This window comes from Xenopus laevis, chromosome 2L, assembly GCF_017654675.1.
Source record: "Xenopus laevis strain J_2021 chromosome 2L, Xenopus_laevis_v10.1, whole genome shotgun sequence".
Lineage (NCBI taxonomy): Eukaryota > Metazoa > Chordata > Amphibia > Anura > Pipidae > Xenopus > Xenopus laevis.
The window spans coordinates 147895294-147920583 of NC_054373.1; the positions used below are offsets into that span (position 1 = coordinate 147895294).

Consider the following 25290-nt stretch of genomic DNA (forward strand, 5'->3'; position numbering starts at 1 on the left):
ATTTGCATATTTAAATTAGGGGTGGGAAGTAAAAAAACATTTTTTACTTCCTTGTTTTGTGACAAAAAGTCACACGATTTCCCTCCCCGCCCCTAATTTGCATATGTAAATTAGGGTTTGGATCGGTTGGGCAAAAGGATTTGACCGAATCCTGCTGAAAAAGGCCGAATCCTGGATTCGGTGCATCCCTATTACCTTCCCATTGTTCTGTTGTTAGGCTGCTGGGGGTGATAACTTTCCAACTTGCAGTAAAGATTGACTGACGTTTCTCAAGTCATGATTGGGGGCAGCTGGGAAACTGACAATATGTCTAGCACCGTCAGATTTCAAAATTAAATATTAAAAAATCTGTTGCTCTTTTGAGAAACTGATTTCAGTGCAGAATTCTGCTGCAGCAGCACTATTTACTGATGCGTTTTGCAAAAAAAATTCCCATGACGGTATCCCTTTAATTCCTTTTTAGGGCTAAGCATTGTTAAAATGTACAGTTTGTTGTTGGGGAAACAATATTAAAATTAAATTTTAGAAAACTATAGTAACCTTTGTTGTTGCTCTTTTTTTTCATAAAGTAACCATTCTGTCTATGCTTTATGGCTGGGATTTTGGATCCCTTTCCAAGAGAGCATTTAGTAGGATCCTACCCAGTTGAGAAAGCTTATCAACCAAACAAAACAAGAAAAAGGGCGTTCGATGTGATGGTATTCTTTTAATTCATCATATGCCTATATGCAGTCAGGTATAAAACGTTATTTGGAACGTTGTAGCATACAGTGGATAATTTAACATAATTTGGTTAGTGATTATGCAAAAAAATTATACAAAAATAAATCAGCGTGTCTTTTAATTACTAAGTAGCTTTTTTATTTTTGTTGCCAGTTATAAAGTAGAATGAAGTACACTAGCTGGAGTTAGATTTCTGTAGGGCTGGCCACCACCATCTTTCCCCTGCATCTTACTAGGTATCTAAACCCAGCAAAATGAATTGATAGAAATATTACTATGCTCAGAGATGCACCTTGATTAAAGGAATAAACTTAACCCTAAAAATTAATATGGTTAAAAATGCCATATTTCATATAATGACCTTATTGCACCAGCCTAAAATGTCATCTTCTCCATAGCAGCAGTTATCAAGGACTTCAAACTTGTCACAGGGGGGTCACCATATTGGTGTCACTCACTTGCTCAGTGGGCTCTGAGCAGCTGTTGAGAAGCTAAGCTTAGGGGTTGTCACAAATTATCAAGCAGAAAATCAGCTTGGCCTGTAATATAAACTGATGCTACAGGGCTGATTATTACATTTTGATACTAGTTGCACTGCTTTCTGCGCTGATTTGTAGTAATTATCTGTATTAATTACTAATCAGCTTTATATTGTGACATACTGTATCTATTCTATGTGTACTGTATATTGTGAGTGGGTCCCTAAGCTCAGTAAGTGACAGCAGCACAGAGCATGTGCAGTGAATCAGCAGAAAAGAAGATGGGGAGCTACTGGGGCATCTTTGGAGACACAGATCTTTACTGCTAAAGGGCTGTGGTTGCCTTGGGCTGGTACAGTAGCCCAAAACATAATGTACAACATTCCTAACTACTTCTTTCGTTAGGCTTTAGTTCTCCTTTAATTTTACAACTGGGATTCAGCAACTCTAGGGTTAACCGAATCTTGGGAGTGCACAGAATTGCAGACACCTTCAAAGAGAGCGTTGTTGAGCCAGGTCTGTCTAGCAGTATAAAACTGCAAATATCAGAGCCCATATAAAAGACAAGGAAAGTATTGAATTGTAAAAGTGCTGTGGAGGACATATTCATGTTTTGGGTTTTTATCCCCTTTTAACTTAAAAATCCACTTGATTGGCAGTTATCAAGCAAGTGGATCTTTGTGTGATTTGGACAGCCACATGCAGGGCCAGTTAGGTCATACCGTGAGCCTACAGGGACCACATCAATGTGGGGGATTTTAAAACCTGCTCAATAGATTTATACGCTGAAGCCTCAATTTTACATCCCCTGATTTTACGTTTCTTGTTTTTTGTGGTCCCACCAATAAATAAAACCTAATACATTTTCCTGGATTTATACACCATTTTTTCTGGTCCCCTGAAAGATGTAAAATGGGGGTTCTACTGTCCATTTTTGGCCAGATATTAGCCTGGACCCTAATAAAGGCTTTTGTTTTGATTTTTTAGGCCTGGGTATGGCCAGCTTCAGTCAGACTTGTCTTTTGTTTTTGGCTCATGCAATATGTAGCTGCTTTGGTGTATGTTGATAATAAAAATGTATTTCCTGCTTCCTGTTTGTGAAATGAACATTTTGTTTCCATTCCTTCAGTCCTGACATTTGGCAGGAACTTATTTTCTGACACAGACTGCCCTTTGGTTACAAACACCCAAGAATTCCATGTGTATTATTTAAGTGTTTATGATTGCTGCCTGTTCAATGGTTCACCTTTAAAAAAAACTTTTAGTGTGATATAGAGAGTGATATTCTGACACCGCTTGCAATTGCCTTTCATTTTTTATTATTTGTGGCTTTTGAGTTATTTGGCTTTTTAGTCAGCAGCTCTCCAGTTTGTAATTTCAGCCATCTGGTTGCTAGTGTCCACATTTGATTTGAATAAGAGACTGGAATATGAACAGGAGAGGCCTGAATAGAAAGATGAGGAATAAAAAACAATAACAATACATTTGTAGCCTTACAGAGCATTCGTTTTTTAGATGGGGTCAGTGACCCCCATTTGAAAATTGGAAAGAGTCAGAAGAAGAAAGCAAATAATTCTAACAATATAAGAAATAAATAATGAAGACCAATTGAAAAGTTTATTAGCATTGGTCATTCTATAACATATTAAAGTTAACTTAAAGGTAAACCACTCCTTTAATTCCATTGTTAGGCCTGGATAAAGCCCCAGCTCCACAGTGACAGGCCAGTTGGCAATGTTTAGCGAGGATTGCCGCAGACTTGTGATATTATGGGGCCATTTCCTAAGGGAACGCTTATGCCTAAAAATAGCATTGCCTTGCTGATGTCAGTGATACAAGAGGCACACACAGGGACACTGGGACAATACTAAGCTGTGTCTGATTTTCCTAGGAATACTCCATCTCCCCAGCTGCCCCAATTTACCAACACACACTCTGCAATATCCAGCTTTGGTCTCCTTTGTGTCGCCCATATACACTAACTTGTGATTTAGGCTGAATGTATTTATGAGATCAGTTTCAATTGAAATTTTACTTTTTTTTTTTATATAAATACAAATACTTGGCTAACTGCTTCAAATTCATTTACATTTATTCCCAGCCTGTATGAGATATTTTCCCAGGTCATACAATATTCTTTCCTTTAAAGTATTTTCCCCTTCTTGATCACCCCTGTTGCTTATTTGTCACACTAAGAGGCACATTTATCAAGGGTCGAATTTCAAATTCATGTGGGTTTTTTTAAACTCCCTTAAATTCGAATATTCTCTAAATTTGACTGGGGTGGGTTGAGAAAAAAACTGAATATATCTTAAACGCGGATGAATTTTACAACTCAAAAATGCAAATCGAATTTGATTTGAATTCGATTCGAGATTTTTCTCCGAAATAAAAACTTGTATGTCAGGAAGGCTACAAACAACTCTAAATTGGTCACTGCACCTCTCCCATTGACTTATACATGAATTCGGCAGGGTTTAGGTGGCAAATAGTCGAATTTGAATTCTTAAAGGGCCAGAGTATGATAAATCTCAAAAATTCAATTTCGAATTTTTTAAAAAAAACTCGAATTGAATTTGACAGGTGTGACCATAAAAAAAAAATTCGAAAATTAGAATTTTCAGTTCGACCCTTAATAAATCTGCCCCTAAAAGTTTTTAAACAAATGTGTCATTTTAGGCAAAGTGAACCTGAAAAACACACAGCATGATTACTGCATTCATTTAAGTAACAACGTTATTCAATACCCACTACCTGTATAAAATTTAGGTTCCATTATCCATGTAAGGTTGACCATTTATTCATTTTTATTCTTCATCAGACTAGGGTTTACCCATGGCAGTGATCCCACGATCATTGAATTGGTGGGTTTCTCACTAACCCCTTGGATGTTGCTCCCAGTGCCCTCAAAGCAGGGGCTTGTTTTTGAATTCCAGGCTTGGAGGCAAGTTTTAGTTGCATAAAAACCAAGGGGCAGATTTATCAACGGTCGAACTGGAAATTAGAATTTTCAAATTTTTTTTATGGCAAAACTGTCAAATTCAACTAAGGAGCTATTCAAATTCGACTCGAGTTTTTTTTAAAAAAAATTAGATTTTCGAGATTTATCATACTCTGGCCCTGAATTTGAAATTTGACCCTTGATAAAGAGCTCAAATTGAACTATTCGCCACCTAAAACCTGCCGAATTGCTGTTTGTCAATGGGAGTCGTCCAGGGATCAATTTGGAGTTGTTTGCAGCCTTCCTGACATTCAAGTTTTTTTTTTCGGAGAAAAAAACTAGAATCAAGTTTTTTAAATTCGAATTCGATTCAAGTGTTTGGGTTTATTTAATTCAGCTAAGTTTGAAAAATTATTTATTTTTTTTAATAAATTTCGATTGGTCAAATTTTGCGTTTAGCTGAGTTTTTAATAACTCGCGTCCCAGTGTACTGCTAAACAGAGCCTGCACTAGGCTGCCAGTCCACACAGGGGCTACCAATAGTCAATCACAGCCTATCATTGGCACCCCCAGGAACTTTTTGCATTGTGCTTGTGTTGCTCTCCAAATTTTATTTACGGATCTCTACTCTATGGTATCCAACTGAACAGACTGATACCGTAGACTGGCCATAGACATGGAAACATTCTGTTGTACGGTGGCCCAGACGATCCACTATGCCTAACAATGGAACAAATCTTTTTGCAGTTACTGAATAACCAGTGCTGTATCTTTTTGCACTTTTCTTCAAGGGATCTTATGTTTCCATTTGTGCCTTCAGGTGAAAACGGAGTCAAAAGTGCCCCCATCCCAGGAAGCTCCTCTGCAGAAAACACCAAAAGCCTCTGGCCCAGAAAGAGTAAAGGAGCTGATGCAGGAGGTGGAAAAACAGGTCAGGCAACAAATGATTGGTTGAAGCAAACTGTACACCTGTAACTTCAGCTCTGCTTTTTCCGTCAGTATACACAATCATAGTGTGACAATATACAGTATATTTCTTGCCTCGTTTCTTTTTAATTTCATTCAGTATCTTAGGAACCCTGTTTGTTTTCTCCCTACTCCTAGATCATTCTTTATGTTTGGTGGGAGCCCGAGAGGTGATTCTGGGAAATGATTGTAACTACTTCTACTTTAAAAACATTTTTTGGATTTTCTCCCCTTTTATATTCTAGGGTAACCATGTGCGGGAGCTGAAAGGAAAAAAAGCAGAAAAATCCACCATTGACTCTGAGGTGCAAAAGCTTCTGGCGCTAAAGAAAGAGCTGGCGCTCGCAGAAGGGAAGTCACCGGATCCTCCCGCTCAGAAGGGCAAGAAAAAGAAATAGACTGGGTTTTCTACATCATGTATTTTATTACCTGGATGGGCCAGTGATAAGTTTGTGTAGAGACACTTTTTGCCCCTCTTACAGCAGGGAGAACGTGAAACAAGGGATCACTCTTTTAAATTAAATCTGTTGGTCATTCTTTGCTTAGTGTTCTTTATTGAGTCGTGCATAGCCAAGCATTTCAGCTGTCTCTATAGCAAGCACTGCAATGTATTGCATATTATTGCACATCTTGCTGAGAACCTCCGTGTATTGCTAACTAGGGAAACATCTGAACACACAATACTTTCACCATCACTGTGTGATACTCTTCTCCCTTGGATTGTTAGGCAACACCAATTCCCTGCACATTCTTCTTTCCCCTTGGGATTTCTGTGTCTGTCTCTACACTTTGTTCCAATGGTTTCTCTACTCGTCAGGCTGCAAATTGGTGATGTGCTGGTTGCTAAAATAAACTGGAGAAACACTTTTTCCCAACCCTGGACAGATTTTTACAGCTTAATGGTGGTTAAGCTTTTACCAAGTGGCAAATCCGCAAATGCTTTGCAACTGACAGTATTGGATCCGCCTCATATGCCTGTACATCTGTACTGGACCTGTGAGCTGACATCTCCCTTGGAAAGACCAAATCAGCGGAAAAAAAACAGTGCTCCTGATAATAAAGGTTAGGATATAAAGGTTAGCTCAGAACAACTTTATAGAGACTTAAACATAGGACATCCCTTCAGTTCTCCATGCCCCAAACTCACTTTTTACATGCACACTAAAAAACTGTGCTCTATAATAAGGACACGGTATATTAAAAAACTCGGTCATTAAAAAAAAAATTTAACATTTGTTTTACCTTTATGAAACCATGTACTTTGTTTCCCAGGCCCGCACTGGCTATCTGCGGATTTGTGAAAAAGTTAATTTATTGGTTTGTATGGGCCTTTTTGTATTTGAAATGATAGGGCCTAGTTTGAATCCCAGTCCAGGGCTGCTGTTTCTGAATTTAGTCACAAGCTCATATCCTATTTACTAGCATGTCTGCACTATAACGTACTACTAAACTATGACTTCCCATGTATTCTTTGTTGAACAAGAAGATGAGTTATTTTATATAGAAACTTAGTAAGTTAGGTTGAAAAAAGACACATGTTCATCCTTTTGACTCTATTTTAATCTGCCTAACTGGTTGATCTAGAGAAAGGCAAAAAAAAACATCTGAAGCCTCTCCAATTTGCCTCAGGGGGAAAAAAAATCCTTCCTGGTTTTTTTGCCAATCGGACTAGTCCCTGGATGAACTTGTACTATGAGCTATCTCCCATAACCCTGTATTCCCTCACTTGCTAAAAAGCCATCCAACCCCTTCTTAAAGCTATCTAATGTATCAGCCTCTACCACTAATTCAGGGAGAGAATTCCACATCTTCACAACTCTCACTGTAAAAAAACCTTCCGAATATTTAGATGGAACCTCTTTTCTTCTAATTGGAATGGGTGACCTTGTGTCAGCTGGAAAGACCTACTGGTAAATAAAGCAGAGAGATTATTATATGATCCCCTTATATATTTATACATAGTTATCATATCTCCACTTAAGCGCCTCTTCTCCAACATGAACATCCCCAATTTGGCCAGTCTTTCCTCATAGCTAAGATTTTCCATACCTTTTACCAGCTTAGTTGCCCTTCTCTGTACCCTCTCTAATACAATAATGTCCTGTTTGAGTGATGGAGACCAAAACTGTACGGCATATTCTAGATGGGGCCTTACAAGTGCTCTATACAGTGGAAGAATGACCCCCTCCTCCCTTGACTCTATGCCCCTTTTAATACAGCTCAAGACCTTATTTGCCCTTGATGCTGCTGACTGGCATTGCTTGCTACAGCCAAGTTTATCATCTACAAGGACTCCAAGGTAATTCTCCATAATGGATAGTGCAGTCCCATTAAAGGGGTTGTTCACCTTTGAGTTAAATTTTAGTATGATGTAGAGAGCGATATTCTGAGACAATTTGCAATTGGTTTTCAAGTTTTATTATTTGTAGTTTTTCAGTTATTTAGCATCTCGTCTCCATTATAAATAATCACGTAGCTAGGGTTCACATTTCCCTAGCAGCCATGCATTGATTTGAATGTGACTAGGAGAGGACCTTACTAGAAATATAAGAAATAAATATTAGCAATAACAATACATTTGTAGCCTTACAGAGCATTTGCTTTATAGATGGGGTCAGCGACGCCCATTTGAAAGCTAGAGAGAGTAGGAGAAAAACTCAAATAATTATAAAACTATAAAGAAATAATGAAAACCAATGGAAAAGTTGCTTAGAATTGGTCATTCTATTACATACTAAACATTTACTTGAAAGTGAACCACCCCTTTAAGGGTATAAGTGGCTTGGATATTTTTACATCCCAGGTGCATGACTTTACATTTATCAACATTGAATCTCATTTGCCACTTAGCTGCCCAGATTGCCAGTTTGTCAAGATTGTGTTGCAAGGTGCCACATCCTGGATGGAATTAATTGGGCTGGATAGTTTTGTGTCATCTGCAAACACTGATAAATCACTTACAACACCCTCCCCTAAGTCATTAATCAACAAGTTAAATAAAAGTGGACCCAATACTGAGCCCTGGGGGACCACTAAGAACCTTACTCCAAGTAGAGAATGTACCATTAACAACCACCCTCTGTACCCGATCCTGTAGCCAGTTTCCTATCCACATGCAAACTACTTCATTAAGCCCAACAGACCTTAGTTTAGAAAGCAGTTGTTTGTGGGGCTTCTGTACCAACCAAAGGCCACCATATGCCTTTAGCAGGGACTATCTGTGCTGCATGTGTTCTAGGCTGCTGTCAGTCACCTGAACATCACACTCCATGTTTGATTAGTAATGTATTCAGATCTACAGAGTCACACAGAACGCAGTGCATTCTGCATTAGAAAAAATCAGCACTGTAGGCCTTACTTTCTGCTAGTTTGAGTATTTCCAATGAATCCCTTAGTTTCTCAACCGCAGCTCAGAGAATGTGCAGTGTTACTGACAATCAAAAGATTATTATATGGATAATTGATCTGATAGGGATAACAATACGTTCAGAATATTAACTTTCACTTCTTGTATGTGGAATCCTACAAAGGTAAAAGAAAAGTGGGGGGAGGTCAACCATTGTAATCACTGGGAAATAGCCTGTCAAATAGGCATTAGACTGACCTAAAGTTCGATTTTTTAGAATTACATGACCGACTGTAGCAGAAGCATAAAATTGTAGCTCGCTCCATTTCTTCTAGTATAGTACCAAATGGTGGCATACAGCTTTGAGATAGTTATAGACTATTCTGTCATGAGAACAATTCAGTAGTATCACCCAGAATCCAAGTAGGGTGAAAGACTTTCCGCATCATCATTATTTTTCGTTACATAGTTAATTCACAGTAATGTATACTATTAGCTGCTGCCTGACTTCTACAGATCCTTTAGTTTCGTTACACGTACTGTTCTGGTGTATTTTCAAGAGCTTGGGGTGGGAACATAGTTTTTATGTTTAATGGTTTTTATTTTGCAAGAATAATAGAAAAACATCAAGTACATAAAAATGTTTCCAATACAATTTTCACTTTATGTTGTATTTGACCGATCAGTAAATCCAGATACTTCATGGAGTGACTTAAAAATGGCAAGTGTGTTGGCACTGCAAATGATTTGTTGACTGTCGAAACACGTGGGCGTGCATAAACACTAGGTCTAGTCTTAAAGGGACACTGAGTTGTGTGTTGGGTTAAGTACCTGAAAAACATTCTGGACTTGTCTAGAATAGCCTTTAGGGATGGTCAGGGCAGATCAATACAATGTGTGACATCACTTCCAGTTTTTGTGGTACTGTGCTTACATACAAATCAAGGGCATACAAACTTGCTAGGTTATGTCAGCCAATGAATGGGCAAAACTGTCTTTTATAGCATGTGAGCACACAGAACATGACAATAGTGGCTCAAGGTAAAAGGGCAATATTTACAGATATGGAAGCAAATTGTAATTATTTTATACCAGAAAGCATGTCTAGCTTTGTTGTGTTCTACAAGGACATTAGAATGACTGTAGCCGTCTATAGCAGTTTCTACTTTACAGTATTAGTATATCACCACCAAACATTTATGTACAATGACTACACCCTCAACTTGGTATTGAATACCTTACAGCCACTCTCTGTCATTGCAGATAATATTGTGAGACATAAGGGAATGCAGGTTCACTGGGGAGACCACAGGATTGCAAATACAAGCCCAGCTTGGACATTCTTTCAGTTTGAAGCAAATTAATATCAATGAGGACAAGATCTTAAATGCACATAAAAAAACAATACACGCAATATTAAGTTTTATTTGGATACTTGATTAATATACGAGTTGATTACTAAATGGTGTAAATAGTTTTGCAAACGGACAACATGCAGGTTAACACATGCTGTATATAAAGGACTAACCTGTGATTGCTCACATCAGTATTTACAATGTACCAGCTGAAAGTCACAGCAGTTCTAAAAAGTTCACCTTCCTACAATAAAGTATAGTTCTTTCCTCTGATGGCAGAGCAAGTGCCTCCAGGACGCAAGTGTAACTCTGTTTTAGTTTTTTATTCCTCTTCTTTAAACAAGTCTTAGTCCTTTTTAAGGTTCACCATCCTGTCTATCAAAGCCTTCCTGGTCTGCTCCACTTCCTTACTTAGGCGTTCAATCTCTCCCTTTAGTCGTTCATTTTCAGCTAACAAATGGGACACTTTTTTCTCATTCTCCTCTTCCTTCTCTTTCACACGTACTTTTCCTCCTCGTGATGGACTGCTTCTCTTTCTTTTTAATGTTGGCTGACTAGCACAAGGTTCCTCGTCCTCGGTGTAGGTGTGTACTGAAGAGCTACTGCAGTAATCAAGCTCAGGCACTTCTGGCTGCTGCGTATCCTCACTCTTTGGGGAAGCAGAGACGTTACAGCTGTCTTGTATTTCTGAGTTTATTAGTTCCAAGATGGCAGAAGGCAGCTGTTGTACAGCAGCTTCTAAAGCATCACTATCCTCATTGTTAATGTCCACGAGCAAAGGAGACTCAGTCGACCAGATGTATGGAGAATGGTCCACAGTTTCCAATTGTAGAATCTCCTAAAGAAAACAATAAAAAATTTCAGATGTTGAACAATAAGGGCCATTATTGTATTTTTGGGGTTCAATCGGCTTTAAAAGTTTTAAAGTTGCCTGTAAACGTAATTGGAAGTGAAAGTATTATTTGTCTTTCCGCACTGCTAGTTCGGATTCAGAAACAAGCAAGACTTCCCTCAATGCCTTGCATGCTTTTTCACAGGTTTCACTTCAAGAGTCAGAACCAACCCTACTTAGAATAGCAAGGGATATAGATGTTTGTAAAGCAATTACATATGAAAAATATCTTTAAAAGGGCAATGAAATGTAAAATTAATGGGGGAGGGGGAATTAGTTCGGATTTGACTTGGTAAAATATGGCAATGGTACACTTTACACACAAGTACCCAGGCAGAGGAGTGTACAAAAAGAGAACACTTCAATGCAATCTTGTTCCAGGCTCCTACATTGTGCAGACTGAAATAATATGGTGGCCAAGCCTAGGCTGCCCCTGGTTTCTAGGCCTTAACACTTTTTTTTGTTAGAATTCACTTTCAAAAAGCATGGGATGTTATTTAGGTGTAGCTTGCTGAAGGAGGCCTTAATAGGATGATTCTTAGCCTGTTCAGAATCTTCATTTGATCTGTTAATTTATCACACTGCCAAACTGAAATGTAAAATGCTGATTGTTGGGATCCCATAGCCAGACATTAGATTGTTTGAGGACAGATACATCTTTGAAGCCAATGACAACCATAGCAACCATATCAAATCTAAAACTATAAATCTCGAAAAGCCAAGTATTACCTTTTCAAACTTGCTTCTCAGTTGTGTCCTTCTCATCAACTGGATTGTTCCACTTTAACTTTGTCCTATAGGACAAAGTTAAAGTGGAACAATCCAGTTGATGAACAGGGCACAACTGAGAAAAGGAACACTTAGCTTAACTAACAGGCATAGAGGTTTATTCCTCAATATTATAATTCTGGGTAGACATCACCAAAGGAATCATAAACAAGTAATTAGTTGGTCACTTAAAAAAAAAAAAACAAAAAAAAAAACACCAACCTGCTCTGAAACAACTGGGAGCAAATTTCCAGCACCCTTTGTGTCAGCCCACAAGATGTCTTGAAGATCTTCATACCAAGCTTCCAGCTCCCATCCAGACAAAGTGCCCGTGGGGCCACAGAATGGCAGAGACTCTGCCATCATTTTGTATGGCAATCTTGCTCACAAGACCGTTTCTGTAAAAGGGAAAATAAATGAAACAAGTAGAAAGGCCGGCAATGCCACATGCCTTAGCTGCAAGTTGTGAGAAACGTTATTAGGGGAATCAGTCGCTAGTCCACAATGATTTTTTTTTTTTATAATTTATCACTGAAATATAAGAGTGAGTTATGGCAGCTTAGCCGATTACCAATTTAGCAGCTAGCACGATGATCTATCATGTGGGATGGAAATTGTCTGTCAAACGAGTTCTGTACAAGGGATCTGAATAGGATAATTCCTCTTGCATGGAAATGTTGGCAAACCAAAAACTGTGTAGATGCCATAGGCTTCCACAAAACCTTAGATTAAAGGGTATTATGGAAGCATTCCAGGAATCAAATGGTTTAGAAATGTCAGCACCACTTCCTAGAGGGTTGGTTATGATAAAAGGCAGAATTCCTTCAGTCTACTAGTCCTTTAGAAAGGCAACTAACAACCTGTTATGCTCACAATAGTTTACATTGAAATAGCTTACCTCATGTATGGTGATGTATAAAGATTGTCTTTCTTCTCCAACACTATTAAAAAGGAAAGTGCGATTAGTTTATTTTTCAAACAATTGCCTGAATACCTCTCTGTAGCACTTATACATGGTTACACAATTCAATAGAAAGAAGATCATTTGTGAAAACAAATACAGTATAGTTAAATTGTGTATATGCCAGAAGAATCCATACTGTATGTATTTGAGAACATTACAGCAGGACACATTTTATAATCTGGGTCTGTATGTTGGGATTGGTTCCCTTTTAGTGACGTGCAAGCCAGCCCGATACACACGGGTCAGGCGGGTCCGGGTTGAATTCTTCTGCCTGCTCTCCCCGCCCCGACCCTACAATGCTTCAACTTTTATAAACGCTCACCCCGTCCCTTTTGGAACGTCATCGGCAGGTAAATCCCGACCCCCACATCAATATTCCCTTTACAACCTCCCTAGAAATGTGGATATAATGAGCCATAGCCTTGTGGATATAATGAGCCATCCAAATGAGTACTGTGTCATTTTTTTCTATTATTCCTAGTACTTACCACCCTACAGTTCACAGAGTGGAGGCCCTATTACTATTAGCATCATGTACTTTTCAAATGCCAACACAGTATTTCACAGCATGTACAATAAATTAGTGTATACATTAAACACACAGGAAAATAATATTATTTGATATTAAAAAAAAGTTAATAAAATTGTGGTTGGGATATCGACTGTATTGACTTTGCACCTTAACCCTAAAACAGTAATTAATAAGGGGTGGGAGACACAGGTCAGTAATAGCTCAGTTCCACCTATCTAACCATATTCCCTTCACTTAAATATCGTGAATCCTGCATTAGTCTAAGTTCTACGCAAATTTATTAAGGTTCCAGTTGTGTTTTCCACTAAAAATGTGAGTTTTTCAAGGTATTTTTGGAGTCAAAAATAAATTTTTCAGGCTATAAAAATTCTAATTTGTCAAGAATTATATTATTATTATTATTATTATTATTACTATTAATAGCTTGAATCCGAGAATACATCTTAAAACCTTTTGAGGTCATGTAGAAGTCAATAGCAGAGGTCCCTTGAACCATTTGAAGATGTTAATAGCTTTTACTATGTTCAAGTTTTTTTCGGAGGGTTTCCCTTGTAAACTCGATAAACTCAAGTTTATTTTTCTGACGAAAATGCGATCAGTTCGAGTGTTCAGGAGGTTAACCCCAAACTCACTGGTTTGAGTTTTTTTTTACCCATTCAAGTTTTTTCTTAAATCATAAACCATTGATTTCACGAGTTCATTCGAACTCAAAAAAACTAAAATAACCCCCCTAGTCTTAAAATTCCACATTAAGTATCAGAACAGGAAGCAAATGAATGCATGTTTAGGGGTCACTGACCTGGATTTAGCATCGGGATTTCCGGCGTTTTAAAATGAGCAGTATCAGTGGTTTAACTAGATGTTACTGGGCCCCACAGCAAATTCAATTAAATATTTGTAAGTTGACCTTTCTACCAAGATATATTGAAGCTGCTCATTAATTAGGGTTTTACTGGGAACTCTACACTCCTGTGCCCCCCAGCAACCGCAGGGTCTGCTTCCTCTATAGTTACATCTTGTGCAGGATACACCCACCCCCTGCATTTGCTAAATATTTCTTGCCTATTGTTTTCATTAAGATATGTACAGTTTGATGGTTGCTGTGACGTTCTGCTATGTCATTTTTTGAGTGAGAGAAGGCAGTAAAAATGTATCAGTCCAGAGATATGCCCTCTGTATAATGAGTGCCTCTTTATCTCAAGGCCTGACAAAGGTTGCAGCTTGAGGAATATATGGTTTTATTTATATATGGCTCATTATCTACATTTCATAAGGTGCCCTATAACAATGGGATCTGATGCAGAGTCCAATGAAGCAAAACGTGTCAGAAAGGAGAAGCTCAGGGACAATGAAGCACGGAGATACCTCTGTTTTTTTTTTTATTAAGGTTGTTTTTTTGTTTTGTTTTTTTCGTTTTGGATAAATGTATGAAAATACAGGCAAATGGAGAGTTGGCTCCACTGCCAATGCTCCATGTGCACTCAGTATGGCAAGTGTACATCAAACTCAAATATGCAGAATAATTGGTTACACACCAAGGTAGATATGATCCTACACCCACACATACATAAAAGAGTAGTGACTATACTAAATAGGACCTACCATTTTGCAGGCTGACATCTTCTTTTATCATCTATTGACCAGTAAATACCTACTCAGCCTGAACTTCTCCCACAGTATTAAAGCCTTTCAAATGCAAAGTCTACCCAGATATAGTAAACCATGGCAACCAGTCTGCAGGTAACACTTACTAGGTCAGCAGCTTAAAAACAGTAGGTCTCAAGGCCAAGTTAACCCCTCATTGCCTGCAGCTGCCCTCCCATGCCAGGTAAATACTGTGGCGTTCCCCTATGTGGGAGAGGCAAGCTGAAATTGCAATGCCAGACCTTTATTTAACCTCCCCAAAAGAAAGAGAAAAAAAAAACAATACACCAAGTACTGGAGAGAATGGCCATTGCTTTTTTACTGAATAACCTTCACATAACATTGACAACTATTCTAACTATAACCTACTCATGTCACCTTTTCACTTCCCACTTTTACAAGCTTCGCCTCAACCCAGCAGCTCATTTCACAGTTTAACATAAAACTGATCATCCCTCCATGCCAAAGTTCATTATTTGGGTCAAGTAACAGTTTTGGCCCCATCCCACCAAATGACTATTTTTTTTTCATGGCAGTCTTTAACCCCAATTAGAAAATGTCTCAACATATGTCACCAAGGTGAATTTGGTCCTGTCTATAGAGGCCATTTCCTTCTACTTCCAAGGACCCGCCAATCACACGAACACAAAATTCACTATGGCTGCATTGCCAAACTCGATACCGAAAGCTTAACCTCCCCCTAAGGATATCCTAAATTGCACTGTAAATTGTTTTTAGGACTATTCTCATCACCCAAAAAATAAACAAGTGACTTCTAAACACAGACCGGCCTGACCTACATTTTATGCCTGTGTGACTGCCATCTTCCAATTGTCTTTATAAATTCCACCTGCAATGGAATAGGTGCTATAGGAAGCAGTTCGCATTTAAATTGACTTTCCCTTACTTCTGATGTTAATCTGATGTGCCAATGAGATTAGTAACCTCTCCAATAACAACAACCAGTTTCCACATAAAGACTCTACACGCAGGATTTTTTTTGTAGCAAAATTTAAATGTCCTAATAGAGGCTGCAACTGTTGCAGTCTGAATTTCTTGCTTTTGATACTTATTGCAAGCAAGGACTTTTGTAGTTTGTTCAGTTCGTCCTGGAGAAGCCTACTGTAAATTGCATCTGGCATGTTTCAATCCCTATCCTCAGGAATTAAAATGATTTAGGTAGGTTGCTAATCAGACACCAAATGTATATGTTACACCAGTAAATGTGCATAATAAAATCTTACAGTGCCAGTAGACTGATAAACAAAAAATCATCTTGGTAAAGGATCAATAACGTCCCTGGAAAAGATAATGAACCTTTCTAGGAAACCGAGCAGCCCATTGGGAGGCAGGTGTCATAGAAATTTGACCCCATAAAATAGACAAAGATGACAATGGCAGTTTGAATGTTTTGGCAGTAGCTAAAATGCTGTTTCTAAGTCATTTCTGGCAAGCATACCATAGCCACATTATGTGACAAGCTTTATTGCTCTATTGAATGTTGTATAATGTTTGACAAAGCCTGTGATATGCAGGTGAAACGCGCGTCAGGCGCATTTTAGAATTGTTAGGCAGGGGGGCTGAATCTACAAAGAATCTTTGGGCTACCGCTTCACAACAGAAACGGGGTGGGAAGCTCTGTGGGTGAAGGGGTGGGTTCTCGACTGTGATTTTGTGGCTGGGATAGAATCTTAACCTCCATTTAAATCTAAAACTAATTGAATACGGCTACTTTGGCTGTTTATCTTTGGGCTACCGCTTCACAGCAGAAACGGGTGGGAAGCTCTGTGGGTGAAGGGGTGGGTTCTCGACTGTGATTTTGTGGCTGGGATAGAATCTTAACCTCCATTTAAATCTAAAACTAATTGAATACGGCTACTTTGGCTGTTTATCTTTGGGCTACCGCTTCACAGCAGAAACGGGTGGGAAGCTCTGTGGGTGAAGGGGTGGGTTCTCGACTGTGATTTTGTGGCTGGGATTGAATCTTTACCTCCATTTAAATCTAAAACTAATTGAATACGGCTACTTTGGTTGTTTACTTTGGAAAAGGGGAGGGGGCGCTTGAGGGTGAAGGGGTGGTGCACCAGACCTGATTGCGCTTTGTGTTAATCCCTATCTCAGTCTATGGTTTATTAACTGAACTCTGCTGCCTACCAGCACTCGCATGCCAGGGTTGGCAGTTTATGTATTTAGTTTACCTGATTTAATTCAGGGTTAATCGACATACAGCCATAATACACTGGCTTCTCTCTCTTTGGCTATGGGAGGGTGTGCTTGAGGGTGAAGGGGTGGTGGATATTTTAAGGCCTAAAAGCCATCATACAAGGTTTACCCCGACTTATGGCTGTTAAATGATTGTATGTGACTTACCAGTATTTACATTTGTAGGCTCGTGGGTTACTCTTTGACATCCCAAACACCCACTGTATGCTGTGTACTTTTTTGCCCATTTGAATTCGGGTTCTTTGCCTCCCTGTCCCTAACCTTATTTTAAACGCTCCTCTGGACTTACGGTTTTAATTTATTTATTAAAAGTTAAGTTTTATTGTTCCTTGAGTCCTCGGATTTAAAGATGGGGTGGTGCAACTTTAAGGGTTAATCTTTTTCTCTTTTGTGCTACTGTTGTATAGGATGTGCTGCTCAGTTCTGCAGATATTCTGTCATTAACAGACAAACCCTTGGGAAAGGACTAACGATGAGCCTGTAGGCTCCTGGCTCTTTCTTGGACCAAATGAAAATGGCCGCTCAGTAAATGGGTCTTTTATACATAGATGATCAAAACTAAATGGGGGACTTTCAGTTCATCTTCACACTGCTCAGATGGCTTTCTGTCTGTTTGGGTACAATTCTACAAATGAAAATATTTCTTTGATTCTCCCCAGGGTATTCTGTCTTCTTTGTCTCACAGTTTTGCTGATGCAAGAAAATAAATCTTTAAATACAACAAAATGCAGGGTGCTGCCCACAGCATGCATTCCTTTTCTGCTTATTAGCGAATATCGGAGAAAATACAAAAGTCTTGGAGCCAGATAGAAAAAGTTAAGTGTTAGGGGCATGCGCCTGTCCTCTTCACTATCTCTTTTTTTGTCAAATGAAATAAATTCCTTGGCTCAGGGGAGTAACTACAGAGGAAGCAGACCCTGTGGCTGCAGGGGGGCCCAGAAGGTATAGGGGCCATGAGGCCCAAATAATCAGAAATTTCAACATATATTTGTAAAACAGGACAATCTCTGGATATATCGGGAGCCCTAAAATGAATTTGCTGTGGGTACCAGGAACATCTAGTTACGCCACTGCCTTGGCTGCTCACAGCAAGCATAGCAAGTCCAAGAACTCCCCTTTAACGATTTTGTCTCCAACTATGAGATACAATCTGAATTGTGTCACTCCTGTTCTTGATTGCCTTTCAGCCACACCAAGAGTGGGATAAAGTCAAGTGGCTATGGATTTGCCACACAGATAATAAATGGTTAATCTTCCCGGTGGCTGTGTGTGCCGGGCTTGAGATGCAGGGGAGGGAGAATAAGAAGGGGGAGAAGGAGCTTCCATTATATTTGAATCATAGGCTCTCTCTGACTCCGGCAGCTGTATGTCAGGGTGCAGGCACTGTTGTAGGCTGAATTAGCATGGATATGGCAATAACTACAGAGGAAGCAGACCCTGTGGCTGTAGGGGGGCTGCCCACCCAAAATTACAGGGGGGGCCAAGAGGCACCAATTAATGAGCAATTTCATTATATACTTATAGAACAGTACAACCTCTGGATATGTTGTGGGCCCTAAAATGAATTAGCAGTGGGGCCAGTATCATGTAGTCACACACCAGACATGGCTGATGCTGCCGCTAAATGATGAGTCTGAGGTGCCTGGGATGCTATGGGTACCACAACTCAGCACACAACCCTCCTCCTAAATCCATGAAAAACTCCCAGAACTTCTGTCCCAAATGGACCAGAATAATGTACCTGCCAAGGGACTAAAGACATGGAAGCCATTGTCACTGAATACTGCTTTTTACCAGCTACAGTTTAGGAGAAGCTAAAACCTACGTGCAAATGCCAATAATAACATAAGGAATAACAATCACCTTTCTCCACGTAGGGTCTGTTCTCTTTTGACGAATAAAGCGACAGCGTGAGCTGGTTTGTGGTTGCACGTTAAGAGACTTTGGGCTCATGTTAATCATCGTCTGCGTCTTCAGCAAAACGACTGAAGATGCGGGGAGAAGCACCGGCTTTATATATTTCCCACACCGGCCAATCAGATTGCTGATTCCAAGCTTGATGCACGTGACCCTTATACCTCATTCGCCTCAAACAAGATGTTCTATCAGCCCTCTACAACCAATCAGGCGTCTAGTTGAAAAAGCATAACGAGGTGTGAAACGCAGAAGAATGTGAGTCGGAAGTCTAGAGGCGGACTCAACTGCTCTATGCTGTCTGCAGTCACAGGGTGTGTTGCGGAAGTGTTTTGTTGGAAATCACGGGATGAGTGTGACTCATAACTCATAGGGGATGATGCAAGAGCTGGTAAGCCAAAGCCAAGCCTTCCCCCAGCCCCAGGGACTTTCCAAGCTTGCTTTTCACCTTGGTATTCTATGACCTTGTCTTTAACCTGGTGTTATTATAAGAAAGCTCCATAAATAGTGGGAATTCAACCTTAAGGAGTACTACAGTAAGACATAAAACCCTGCGTTGCTATGGACCACTAGCAACCAACCCTAGCCCCAAAACCGGTTATGGTTACACAATAAGCAAATTGAGTGCTGGGTTTTCTATAATTCCATTTATATAAAGCAAAATAAAGGGGCCCATTTACTTAGTTCGAGTGAAGGAATAGAACAAAAAAAACTTAGAATTTCAGCTACTTCGACCTTCGAATCGAACGATTCGAACTAAAAATCGTTTGACCATTCGATAGTCGAAGTACTGTCTCTAGGGATGGGCGAATTTTTTCGCCTCGTTTCGCCGAAAAAATGACGCCCATAGACTCGTATGGCAGCGTGCGTCAAAAAAAAAGACGCGCGTCAAAACAGTTTCGCCGCGCGACACATTTTTTTTGACGCCCATAGACTTTAATGGGCGTCTGCGACATTTCGTTGGCGGCGAATTTTTGGCAAGCGAAACGGGTCAAATTCGCCCATCCCTGACTGTCTCTTTAAAAAAAACTTCGACACCCTACTTCGCCACCTAAAACCTACCGAAGTGCAATGTTAGCCTATGGGGAAGGTTCCCATAGGCTTTTTAATGTGTTTTAGCTCGAAGAAAAATCGTTCAATCGATAGGTTAAAATCCTTCGATTCGAAGGATTTAATCGTACGATCGAACAATTTTTAATTCGATCAAACTGTTTGCGGTAAATCCTTCGACTTCGATATTCGAAGTCAAAGGATTTCAATTCGGCAGTCGAATATCGAGGGTTAATTAACCCTCGATATACGACCATAAGTAAATTTGCCCCAAAGTCTCGCTGTTCAATCCACTGATTAAACACATATTTATCATGCTGTGTGAAACACTGGAGAAAAAAACCCATCATCTGTGATCTGTAATTCGATTTCAACAGTCACCTACAAATTAGAGGAAAAAAAAACAAAGATCTGATTTGTTGCTATGGGCAACATCACTGTTTTTTCTTCAATGTTTTAAACAAGCATGATAAATAGGCCCCCTTAATATCGCCTTATGATTTATCGCTCCAAACATTTTTTTCAATACAGTTTAGCACATACTAGGGATGCATTGAATTCAGGATTCGATTTTGGGATTAAACCTTGCAAGTGCCTGGCCGAACAGAATCCAAATCCTTAAAATTACGTCACACAAAAAAAGGAAGTATGGTTCTTTTTAACCTTCCTGACGCTAATTTTCAGATCGGAATTTTGCCAAATCTTTCCTGAAGAATTTTGGATTCAGCTGAATCCCAAAATAGTGGATTCAGTGTATCCCTACCACATACAGAATTAATAAATATTTAACAAATTCATGAAAAACTGTGGAATCCTTAGCTGTAATGAAAGTGCATCAACTAAGGCAGAGAATGTTAGTTCAAGAACGTTGCTAATTAGCAACAATTTAAATTAGCAAGAGTATCTCTAATTAGCAGCATAAAAGTTTCCCTTTTACACCAGAAGGATTGAGATACTGATTATGCTTATGAACAAGTGCTTGACACGAAGGGGCAGATTTATCAAGGGTCGAAGTGAATTATAGGGAATTTTCAAAGTAAAAAAATTCGAAGTAATTTTTTGGATACTTCAACCATGGAATAGGATACTACGACTTTGACTTCGAATTCAATTCAAAGTAAAATAGTTTGAATATTCGACCATTTGATAATCGAAGTACTGTCTCTTTAAAAAACTTCGACTTCAATACTTGGCCAAATTAAACCTGCTGAAGTGCTATGTTAGCCTATGGGGACCTTCTAGAGCATTTTTCTACGTTTTTGGAAGTTGAAGTAAAATCGTTTGACCGATCGCTGAAAGGATTTAATAGTTTGATCGAACGATTTTAATTTGACCGCAGGATACCCAAATTCGCTGAAAAAAACTTTGACTTCGATATTCAAAGTCGAAGTATTTAAATTTGATGGTCGAATTTCTAAGTATTTTTGACCTCGAAAATTCGACCCTTGATAAATCTGCCTCGAAATGTGTCAAGCATATCTTTAGCTATGTTCCAATAAAAATAAAAGTTTTATTTGATACTATGAGCAGTGGTCTGTGAGCCTGATAGTTCAACAAAGAGCAAAGTTGAGCTCCAGGATTGGTATCTGTATGTGCACATGAAGTGAGATCAATCCCTTTTGTCTGGAGGAATATGGGCGAGGGCAAGCAGATCATACAGATATGCCCAGACCCCGACTGGCAATCTGTGGGTTCTGGCAAATACCAGAGGGGCTGCTGTAAGTTGCCATAGAAAGGGCTGGTGGGGGCTGTTTGGGCCTCTGTGTACTTGCAATGCCAGGTCCTATTTTGAGTTCAGTTCAGACCTGGATATGCCCAGTGCCTACCATTAGTCTCAGTGATAAAAATAGTAAATGTTTAACTAATGCCCATTTTCCATCTGCATAACCTTTTAGAGTCCTGCAAAGAACAACATTTTTAAATTTGGACCTGTGACCCACAACATGCAAATGCAAGCAAGTCCGTATTTATATATATTTTTTTTATAAAAATTAAAGATCTCCCCAACTGCCGCCAGAGACTTGCGGAATAATCCAACGGCTAAGCTTGGGGGGGATGAGGGGGTAGGAGTGCACTTCTTGTGTTCATTGACGATCGTGATGTCAGATGTGAGCATGACATCACACTTACGCTTACGCTTACCATTTCTGCAACCGGGTGTGCTGAGGTCCAGTGCTTAAGGCAGCACCAAACCTAAATACAGCACTGCCTGCAAGCTGCATTTTTACCAGCTACCTGACCCACAACCCCTTTATCCTTAACCCGATCGGCAAACCGCTGACCACCATTAAAAAGGAAGTGCTGTTGCTCAAACTAGAAGTGATATCAGAAGGGGGAGGGAGCAAAAAACATTTTAAAAGATGTATAAAGGAGTAAAATATAGATAAAAATATAGGTAAGACAACCCGGCCCACGACCTGCAGACCCGCATCCATATCTGCACCTGAAGATCCTACCTGCAACTAGGGTTGCCATCTTTTCTGCTAGGGTTGCCACCTTTTCTGGAAAAAAATACCGGCCTTCCTATATTCTTGCCGTTTTTTCCAACGAATAACATTGGCATTAAGCATCATTTTTACCGGCCAGATCGGTAAAATACTGGCCAGGTGGCAACCCTACCTGCAACCTGCAGCACCTGTTACTGCTCACAAAAACCTTCATGAAGCTTTAAAAGATAATCAAACTTAATGATGCAATCTTTGTCTGTCTAAACTTATGCTGCTGAAATAGTCAAGCTGCTTAACGACTTTGTTTAAATAACATTCCCTACTTAGCTGATGCTAGCAGTGGCGTAACTACCGGGGGAGCAGGGGGTGCGATTGGGCCAGGTTGCACGCCACGAATTCCGGACGGTTCCGGGCATACGGAGGGGGGCCTGGCTGCGCGTCCCGCACCAGGGCCCGCCCCCCTCTAGTTACGTTGCTGAATGCTAGCAAGTGATGCTTTGGCCTATGAGTTTTTGCAAGTGTACATTTAATGAATTTTCCATACTTTATAAAGTTTTTTATTAGGGATCCAGGATTCGGTCAAGATTCTACCTTTTGAATCTGAAAACAAAGGGAGTATGTGCCCTGGTTTATAAGTTTAGAGTACTAGTACTTTCTTCAAATAATAAAAATACTTTTAAATGGATGCCATTTACCCATCAGACAAAATATAAATAAAAATACCTCCTGTCACATGAAAAACAATAAGAGAGATTTAATTGCTGTGTGTATTATAGAGGTAAAAATTGTAGCCATGCCCACTTTATAGCTATACCCTGAAAATACCATGCCCCTTTTTACATGACTGGAACAACAGACACACTGTGGCCGCAAGCATATCATGAGAGACACAGTGGTGGCCACAAAGCATTGCATTTGAGATACAGTGGTGGCTCAAAGCATATCAGGAAGGACACAGTGGTGGCCCCAAAGCACTTCATAAGAGACACAGTGGTGGCCTTAAAGGAGAATTCAATCGTAAAGTAAAAAAAATCCTACCCCCCTACCCTACGTATAGTTGTCAATTTCTGGACAACTTTGCTGCCTGGCTTCCTTACTTTCTTTCATCTAACATACCATCCATCATATTAGGTGACTTTAATATACCCGTTAACAACATTAACAACTCTTCTGTCTCTTTCACTAACCTCCTCCCTAGGCTTATCTTTGTGCTCAGACTCCCCCTCTCACTCCAATGGTAATGCTCTGGATCTCATATTTACCAGACTCTGTTCAACCTCCAATTTTACTAACTCCTCATTTCCCCTCTCTGATCACAATATGCTCACATTTCAACTCTCACTAACTCCCTCCTCACCCCCTGCTATTCCCCAAACACGTACCTACCGTGACTTGCAAGCTATAGACGTGTCACATCTCTCTTCTTCCTTTGACTCTCTTCACTCTAATATCTCAGCCATCTCATGTCCTAATGTGGCTACCTCTGTCTACTATAGTACTCTCACCACTGCCCTAAATGAGCTTGCTCCTTTAAAAACTAAACGTTCTAGACCCAAACCACTTCAACCTTGGCATACTGCTCATACAAAAGCGCTCCAAAGACATTCACGTGCACTTGAGCGTCGCTGGCGCAAATCCCGTTCAGAATCAGACTTTTGGAGCTACAAATCTGCCCTGCGCTCCTTTAACACCAGCCTCTTCCAAGCCAAACAAACATACTTTACTTCACTCATTAACTCCCTTTCTAAAAAACCAGCACAACTTTTCTCCACCTTTAACACTCTCCTTTCCCCTTCTCCACCCCCTCCATGCACATCTGTCTCTGCTCAAGATATTGCTGAGCACTTCAAAAACAAAATTGACACTATCAGAAGGGACATTACACTACTCAACCCCCCTAGACTTCCACCACCCTCCCTCCACACTCCCCAGTCCCTCCTGTGCTCCTTCACCCCTGTCACTGATGAGGAAGTCTCAAAGCTTCTGGCCTCTTCTCACCTTACTACCTGCCCGCTTGATCCAATTCCCTCAAAACTTCTCCGCAATACCAATCCGTGTCTAATCAAAGCCTTAACTCACCTATTTAATCTTTCCCTCTCAACTGGACTGTTTCCTTCTCAACTAAAACATGCTCTTGTCACCCCCATCCTGAAAAAACCCTCTCTTGATCCCTCCAATCTTGACAACCTCCGACCTATCTCTCTGCTACCTTTCATCTCTAAACTACTTGAGCGCCTAGTCTACAACCGACTTACCTCATTCCTCTCTGACAATAACCTGCTGGACCCCCTACAATCTGGTTTTAAGCCACAACACTCCACGGAAACTGCCCTGACTCGACTGACTAATGACCTTTTAACCGCTAAAGCCAACAATCACTTCTCACTACTAATACTGCTTGACCTCTCAGCCGCATTTGACACTGTAGATCACCCTCTCCTCCTCCAGTCCCTCCAGTCACTTGGCCTTCGTGACACAGCCCTGTCTTGGTTCTCTTCTTACATCACCAATCGTTCCTTCAGTGTCTCCTACAATGGAGTAGCATCTTCTCCCCTACCTCTTTCTGTTGGAGTTCCCCAAGGCTCTGTCCTGGGACCATTACTATTCTCCCTCTATACTTCCTCCCTTGGCAAATTAATAAATTCTTATGGTTTCCACTACCACCTCTATGCTGACGATACTCAGATCTATCTCTCATCTCCTGATCTCAACCCAGAACTCCTAACTCGCGTCTCCTCCTGCCTGTCCGCTATCTCTACCTGGATGTCACAACGCTACCTTAAATTAAACCTCTCTAAAACTGAAATGGTTCTCTTTCCTCCAACTAACACCAGTAGCATCCCCGAAGTATCCATCATAGTTAACAATTCCACTATCACCCCCTCTCCCCAGGCCCGGTGCCTTGGGGTTATCCTAGATTCTGCCCTGTCATTCACTCCTCATATCCAGTCACTTATTAAATCTTGTCACTTCCACCTAAGGAACATATCCAAAATACGATCATTTATCACCCAAGACGCTGCCAAAATTCTTATTCACTCTCTCA

The 25290-nt window shown here is 40.0% G+C and overlaps 2 protein-coding genes across 4 annotated transcripts in view; one reads left to right on the forward strand and one right to left on the reverse strand.

Moving 5' to 3' along the window:
• The window catches only part of mars1.L (methionyl-tRNA synthetase 1 L homeolog), a 29874-nt gene extending 24228 nt beyond the window's left edge, over positions 1-5646 (forward strand). The window contains exons 21-22 of one of the 2 annotated variants that reach the window (XM_041581019.1): positions 4964-5074; positions 5355-5646. In XM_041581019.1, coding sequence (XP_041436953.1) covers positions 4964-5074; positions 5355-5507 — 264 coding nt within the window. In that variant the 3' untranslated portion in view covers positions 5508-5646. 2 annotated transcript variants of the gene reach the window in all.
• Positions 5647-9843: 4197 nt separating this feature from the next.
• ddit3.L (DNA damage inducible transcript 3 L homeolog) lies at positions 9844-18832 on the reverse strand. 2 transcript variants are annotated; one of them, XM_018244892.2, is made up of 4 exons: positions 18697-18832; positions 12369-12411; positions 11693-11868; positions 9844-10648 (listed from the first exon to the last, which is right to left on the reverse strand). In XM_018244892.2, exons 3-4 carry the CDS (start codon positions 11834-11836, stop codon positions 10157-10159), a joined length of 636 nt encoding a protein of 211 aa, XP_018100381.1. In that variant the 5' UTR covers positions 11837-11868; positions 12369-12411; positions 18697-18832; the 3' UTR covers positions 9844-10156. The 2 variants fall into 2 exon arrangements, with proteins under 2 accessions (XP_018100381.1, NP_001082635.1); NM_001089166.1 differs by lacking the exons at positions 12369-12411; positions 18697-18832 and having other exon boundaries at positions 10120-10648; positions 11693-11847.
• Positions 18833-25290: the final 6458 nt, after the last annotated feature.